This window comes from Camelus ferus, chromosome 2 (genome assembly GCF_009834535.1).
Source record: "Camelus ferus isolate YT-003-E chromosome 2, BCGSAC_Cfer_1.0, whole genome shotgun sequence".
NCBI lineage: Eukaryota > Metazoa > Chordata > Mammalia > Artiodactyla > Camelidae > Camelus > Camelus ferus.
This window is the reverse complement of record NC_045697.1, coordinates 86,846,669-86,853,692: the sequence shown is the minus strand read 5'-3', so window position 1 is coordinate 86,853,692 and position 7,024 is coordinate 86,846,669. Positions and strand designations below refer to the sequence as shown.

At 36.6% G+C, this 7,024-nt stretch overlaps 1 protein-coding gene across 1 annotated transcript; it reads left to right on the top strand.

Moving 5' to 3' along the window:
- Positions 1 to 62: 62 nt before the first annotated feature.
- On the top strand, positions 63 to 3,564 carry LOC102515925 (centrin-4). Its single transcript, XM_014555854.2, has 5 exons — positions 63 to 195; positions 1,388 to 1,534; positions 1,922 to 2,050; positions 2,678 to 2,815; positions 3,025 to 3,564. The coding sequence occupies exons 1-5, from the start codon at positions 193 to 195 to the stop codon at positions 3,112 to 3,114; spliced, it is 507 nt and encodes a 168-aa protein (XP_014411340.1). The 5' UTR covers positions 63 to 192; the 3' UTR covers positions 3,115 to 3,564.
- The last annotated feature ends 3,460 nt before the right edge of the window (positions 3,565 to 7,024 follow it).

Genomic DNA, 7,024 nt, shown 5'->3' with positions numbered 1-7,024 from the left:
GAGAGAATGGGGGGGCGGGCCTCAAGCGTCTTCTTTTCTGACCATTGGGTAGAAGGGCCGTCAATCAGTGGGTGACTGGAGCTGCACGGGAAGGCGAGAGAGTCCTTAGCAACGGCTATTGCCGTGAAGTGTTGAGTAGCGAGCTGGGCGGTTGAAGCCGGGAGGTCCCGGCTGACGGCGCCGGTTGGGGACATGGTGAGTGCGAAGCTGCACTTCTGGCTGGAGCTAGGGCTGAAGTTTCTCCCCGGAGCAGGAAAGGAATTTTGTTTAGTTTATGAAATGTATTATTCGCCCCTTTCCATGATCCTCGACTGTCAATAATAACCCCTCCTCTCGTCGCCAAATAGAAGCGCATCTTCCGTGACTCTAGGGACAGAAAGGCGGTTCTCCAGCCCCCTTTTTCCCTCTCCAACCCTATTAACAGCTGATACCAGTTTACGATAGATTCTGTGTCGGAAACGGAAACCCTTCTTCAGCCAGGTTTGAATTAAGTACAGAGAATAAGATGCTTTAAAACTGTTGGGGCCTCTAGGAAAGATCCAGAACTCTGAAAAACTGGCCAGGGGAGGGAGCTACGAGCTCTGCCACTGGAACTGTCGAGGACCACACCAGTGTACTGAGGTCTAGGGATCAAGAATCTGCTGCCACCACAACCAACTCTTAATATATGTGAAGCTGGTGTCCACATACACAGGAACGTGGTGGAGTCTCTGCCACCAGTGCTTCTTAACCCAAAGCTGGAGACAAGATACTGAAATGAGCTGCAGAAGAACCCCAGGAGTAACTCTGTGACCTTGCTTGTCAGCAGAAAAATGGCAAATATTAGGAAGATGCCCTCCATCTTCCCTGGATACTGATCATTGGTCCAACATTTATTCTTAGCTAGATGCCCAGAGTAATGCCTCTCCAGGAAATTTTTTTTATTTCTCAGTCTCTGCAAGAGACTTGAGAGACGGTGGAAAAGGGTATTATGTCCCGATCAACCATATCTCACTAAACAAATTTTACTATGAGGTATACAGGCGTAGATGAAAGTAAATATGCCTTAAACACTGCTTTTCAGATAAACCAAGTAAGGCCAATTGTTTTCTGACATAACATCTACTGTTCTAGCATATCTTCCTTTGCCTCTTCTCCCTCTCAAAAAGAACTAATTTGAAGGAAAAACCTAAGTGGTAAAAAAGAACCAGGCTTTCCACCAGGATATCAACTGAAAGCACAAATGTTAGCAAAAGGAAAGGGGGGAATTCTTGAGGTTTACTATATGATAGGGAATGAGATACTTGAATATGTTTATTTATTACATTTAATTAGTTCAATTCTTCCAGTTGTGGCACCTTTTTCAGTTACCCAGTTTATCTTTCACCCACATGTTTATTTATTACAGGCATCCAGCTACCGCACAATTTCAGACCAATGGAAGAAAAGAGCAGCAAAAATTGAATTGAATGAAACCCAAAAGCAAGAAATTAAAGAGGCCTTTGATTTATTTGATGTTGATGGGTCTGGAACCATAGATGTGAAAGAATTGAAGGTTCTGAAATTACTTCTAAGACATTTAAAAAAACATATCGTTGATTCGTGATAATCTTTAAATCTTTATCAGTAGCCTTCTGAAAGCTTGATATAATGTCTCTTTAGTGCAGACACCTATGCCTTTAGTGTATATGCCTGGTTTGCACTAACAGAATAATATCTCATTAAGCATTTTTTTCTTGTTTTATGAATGAGTTAGGCTAAAGCTCAGCAAGAGACATGACATCCTGTGGCACAGCAGGATTGGAACCTAAGCCTGCTGACTCTACTTTCTATGTTTAAGCCTAGTCCATAGTAAAAAAGAGAGACTCTAGTAATTAACAGGTAATTTAAAAGCTAGGAGTGAGATTGTGGCATAGCATAACTTATTGGCTTTCTATTTCAGATTGCAATGCAGGCCTTAGGATTTGAACCAAAGAAAGAAGAAATTAAAAAAATGATAGCTGAAATCGACAAAGAAGGAGTTGGCACCATTAGTTTTGAAGATTTTTTTGCCATAATGAGTGTAAAAATGGTATAGTAGTGATTTTGTTTTTCAGTGAAATATAAGCAATAGCCTTCCATGTTTTGGGGCTGGAGCAATTGGAAGTTCCATAGAAGAAGAACTGGAACTAGGTCTTTAAAGATGGATGGGATTTATATAGATAGAAATAACAAAATTCAAGATGTTTTCAGGGTAGTAATGAAGACTGATCAGTGTGGAGAAGAGGTTTTCTGTTAGGAAATAATAAGGATATACGGCTGGATAGAGAGAATGGGGCCAGCATTTTGAAGCCTCGAAATCAGCACGCAATCTATTGAGTGCCTGTTTTGCCAGGCACTATCCTAGGAAGCACTGAATGGGCAAACTCCGTGTTGTCTTGGAGCTTGCATTTTTGGTAAGGTATCTCAAATACTGGGGTTAATAAGAGATAACATTCTCTTTATCACCCTGTGGCTCTTCCATTTCAGTAAACCCTGAGTTTCAGTACCTTGAGGGTGGATGTGAATGCACTCGAAGAATTGTTAAAAATCAGAGCAGTAAATAAAATCAGAGCTCAGCTACCTGGTATATTGCTGCTCTAGACCTCAAAGATCTATACATCCAGCCCAAATGAATAAATAAAAGACTAATGACATTTAATTGTTTCTATTTTTAAAGAGTGAAAAAGATGACAAAGAAGAAATACTGAAGGCTTTCAAATTATTTGATGATGATGACACTGGAAGCATATCACTAAACAATATCAAGAGGGTTGCTAAGGAACTGGGGGAAAATTTAACAGATGATGAACTTCAGGTAAATTTTACTTAATTTTATAATTTACATATATAATTATAGCTTATATACAGTTATAATTTACATATAATTTATAGTTGTATTCTTACTTTAGTTGTACTCAAAAACACACTTAAAATAAAATTTGATTTTGAGTATGTGAGTATTCATTTATATCATTATTCCTTTTTAATAGATTTCACATATCATAATTACATTTTGTTTTACAGGAAATGCTTGATGAAGCTGATCATGATGGGGATGGAGAAATAAATGAGGAAGAATTTTTGAGAATGATGAAAAAGACCACTCTTTATTAATACCGTGTTTTGTTCCTTCTGGAAAGTTGCTAACAAATTTTGTGTTTGTTCTAGTTCCATAATATTTGAATGTACTCATTTTCAGTTTTTAGTTTATATGCACAAACTGGTCTCTTAATGTCTAATCTATGTGAGAAATTACATATTTCTACCAATATGTTGTTAAATATATAGCATCAAGAAACAAAGGAAATGTAACGACTTTCTTGAACCATGAATCCAAGAACAGTATTAATTTCAACTGCCTTTTTTAGAGCTCTAGGGTCCAAAAACTTAGATTTTTTTTTTTTTACTTAAGGAAATTGGCCCCACATCAAATGAATCTGGCAAGAAAGCAAGCCATTACTTTCCCTATTGTTTTCCTTTTGTGCAACTTTAAAAACTGATGAATATTTGCTTTTTAACAAATTATTCAGATATGTAAAGTATTAAAACTGTTTGGCAACTACATTATTTGCTAATTTTCTTCTTATAAAAAATTCAAAGCAGCACTTTTATCACCCAGATTTCTCTATAAGTTTGACCCTGGAAGTTAGTATTTCTTTAATACCTATGTCCTAGGATAGGCGTGAGGCATCTTACATATGTTAACTCAGTTACTGCATTACAACTTGGAAGCTGGTAGTATCAGCTCCATCTTACTACATATGAGAAAACTAAAGTTCAGAGAACTTAAATTTAAAAATTTCTCAGTTACCCATCGATGATAAATAAAAATGGATTCTAGTGTTGTACTGTTAGTCTCGTTATGCTGTTTCCCTGAGGATAAAAACTCTGAGGAAAATTGTGTATTTTCTAACTCATGTAATTCTATGATCCTCTTGTAATTTAACTTTCTTTGTTTTTTATAAAAGAACAAACTTAGAAAAGCAGTCTCCTGCATGCATTCTTTTGACCCCCATGGGGCCGCATAAGAATGGGCCTTGGTTCTGGAACACTTCTTCACTAAGAGATAGCACCCTTACAGCTTGTGCTGGACTTGCCACCTTGTCTGAATATTTCTCCCTGTTTCAGACTCAATATGTACCTCTTTGTTCTCCTTAAGTACATGGGTCATACGGCACCTGGCTAACCCCACTCACTGCTATGTCTGTACCCTTTGGGGAGAGATCGGGGTCCTGCTGCACAAGAAGGGTGTGTGCAGGCCAATTGCTCTGTGTTGGTTTCTGACAGGGACTCGTTAGCCATAGGAAACTGATGCTCACTACTGAAGCTGATATTGCTCTGTCTCTTCTCTATGTGAGTAAAGCATCATTCCAGCCAGTTTAACTGCATTGCCTTTTCCTTAGCAACTCTGATATCACAATGCAGTGAGCAGATGTGCTCAGACTTCTGCTCCTGATAATAGACAACTGATGCCACTTGCTGAACACAAACTCTTCCTAAAATCAAGTAATGGTCTTTGGAGCAAGAATGGCTTATAGAAAATGTAACTTTACTTGCCCCATCTGATGATTTTTTAGCTCAACTGAAATGAAGACACGTTTTTTGTTTTGTCAACACAAGAGAGATTTTTTTGTTGTTTGAAACTAGATTGGCATACGCTCAGGAATGTCTGTAAGTGTCTCACAGTATTTTTGATTCCCAATTATTTAGCATTTCCTCCTAGACTAAAGCAAAATATCCCTACTAAACAGGCTTCACATGTGAAAGCTGTAGCCTTTAAGTTGTTAAAAGATTTATATTTTATGTGGGTAATACACTTAAAAATACATGTGAACAAATTCAAAGAGTTCTAAATAAGTCTCCTTACAATTCAAACCCCACTTCTCCTCATAGACAATTATTTTTAACAGTTTCTTGTGAATCATTGCAGACAATGCTTATATATATGCACACAGATATGGAATAGATTTTTTCCACAAGTGATAGCACACTACATACATTGTATATATTAATTTTTCACATAATGTATTTTAGAAATAGCTCCAGAGCAATACGAATAAAATGACTCATTCTAGTGGCTATATAACACCCCACTGTGTTGATTATATTTTACTTAAGTTTTCTATTGGTAGACATTTTCTAATCTTTTCCTTAATATCCTTATGCATATGTCTCTGTACAGATAAATTTGTAGAATTAATTCTTATAAGTGAAATATAATTTTAATTTAAACACTTTTAATTTTGATAGGTTTTTCTTCTAAAAATATTTTTGCCTGAGTATATTCTTAATAGTATATGAAAATACCTATTTTTTGATAAAATATTACCAAACTTTTTGATTTCTGCTAATCTAACAAGTTGCGAGTCATATCTCATTGTAGTATTAATGTTCACTTCTCTTATAAGAGGCATTGAGTGTCTTTTCACATTTAAGATCTATTTTTTCCCTTCTGTGTATTGTCTATCCATGTCATGTGCCTATTTTTCTGTTGGGTTTTTAAAACATATTGACTTGTAGAAGCTCTTTATACACAAAGGTACTTTCAATTAAGTATACATTTTAACAGGCATTAGGTTTACTGTGATTTCAGCCTAAATAGTTTTAAATTTTCATTGATTTATTATTTGACCAATGGGTCATTAATTAATGTGTGTTCTTTATCATCCAAACATAGGAGGAGTTTTTAAAAGCTGCTCTTTGATAATGATTTATAACTGAATTGCGTTGTTGTCAGAGAATATCATCTGTATAATAACAATTACTTGAAAATTGTTGGAAACTTCTGCGTTTTAAACATGTCCACAACTTCTTTGACATCCCTCTCACCAACAGGAAGAGACTTAGTTTCCCTCCCTTTTAATACGGGTTGTCCCTAGTGACTTGCTTCTAACCAACAGAATGTAATGGAACCGACACTGCATGACTTCTGAAGACAGACGAGAAAAGGTGATATAGCTGCTGTCTGGCCCTCTTTCTGAGCATCCAACCCAGCCACATGCCATGTCAGGCAGCCTCATGGAACAATCACATGCAGGCACTCTCGCATAGCCTCATGGAGGTTCCAACCAATAGCATCAGCTAAGCAGACAGGTAAGCCTTCAGACAGTTCCAGTGTCCAGCCTTTGAGCCTTCCTAGCTGATGCTGAGTAAAGGCAGGATGTCCTCATTGAGCCCTGTCTAAACTGCAGATTTGTAAGCTAAATAAATGCTGTGACTGTTTTAAACCGGTAAATTTTGTGGGTAGCTTGTTAAGTAACAATAGAACACAACATGCATCCTAGGTTTATTACAGTTTACCTCTGATTGGTACTTTTACCAATTCCCCAAATAGATGAATTTTACAACAGTTTAATTCCATTCATCTCTCTCATTTATCGTGCTGTTATCATATATTTTACTTCTCTGTATATTCAAACCCTTAGAAGATTTTATTATTATTATTAGTCTTTTATGAAACAGTCTATATTGATTTAAATGACTCACTACCTTTCTGGTGCTTTTCATTCCTTTATGCAAGCCAGTGGTTCCATCTGGGATCATTTTCTTCAGCCTAAATAACTCTAGTATTCGTGTGGGAAAGATCTACTGGTGAGAAACTCAGCTTTTGTTTGTCTGAAAAGGCCTTAATTTTTGCCTTCTTTTTTTGAACAGTATTTTTACTGTGGACAGAATTCTAGGTGAGAAGGTAGGAAGGTCTTTTTGTTCTTGTAGCATTTTAATGCCATTCCATTATGTTCTGATTTCCATAATTTCTGTTGAAATTATAGTTATTTTTGTTGTTCAGAAAAGCAAGTGAAGGAATACTCAAGGGAAGTAATAGATCTGGAGAAATGAAACCAAAGAAAAAGATATATTTTTTAAACAAAGGAACAGATTTAAGTCTTTGTAGATTCAACAGAAGAGAGTCATGATATGGCCCAGAGTAGGCAGTCAAGACAAGCAGGTAACTTGGAAGATCAGAGACTAATTCAAGTGATAAAAATTATTACCGAATATTTCATATGTGAGAATTTCCCACTCA

What these genes read in the sequence shown, in the direction of transcription:
- LOC102515925 (XM_014555854.2), top strand. An exon ending in TAGATGTGAAAGAATTGAAG is followed by an intron (nt 1,535 to 1,921) that starts GTTCTGAAATTA and finishes TTTCTATTTCAG; the next exon opens with ATTGCAATGCAGGCCTTAGG. An exon ending in CCATAATGAGTGTAAAAATG is followed by an intron (nt 2,051 to 2,677) that starts GTATAGTAGTGA and finishes CTATTTTTAAAG; the next exon opens with AGTGAAAAAGATGACAAAGA.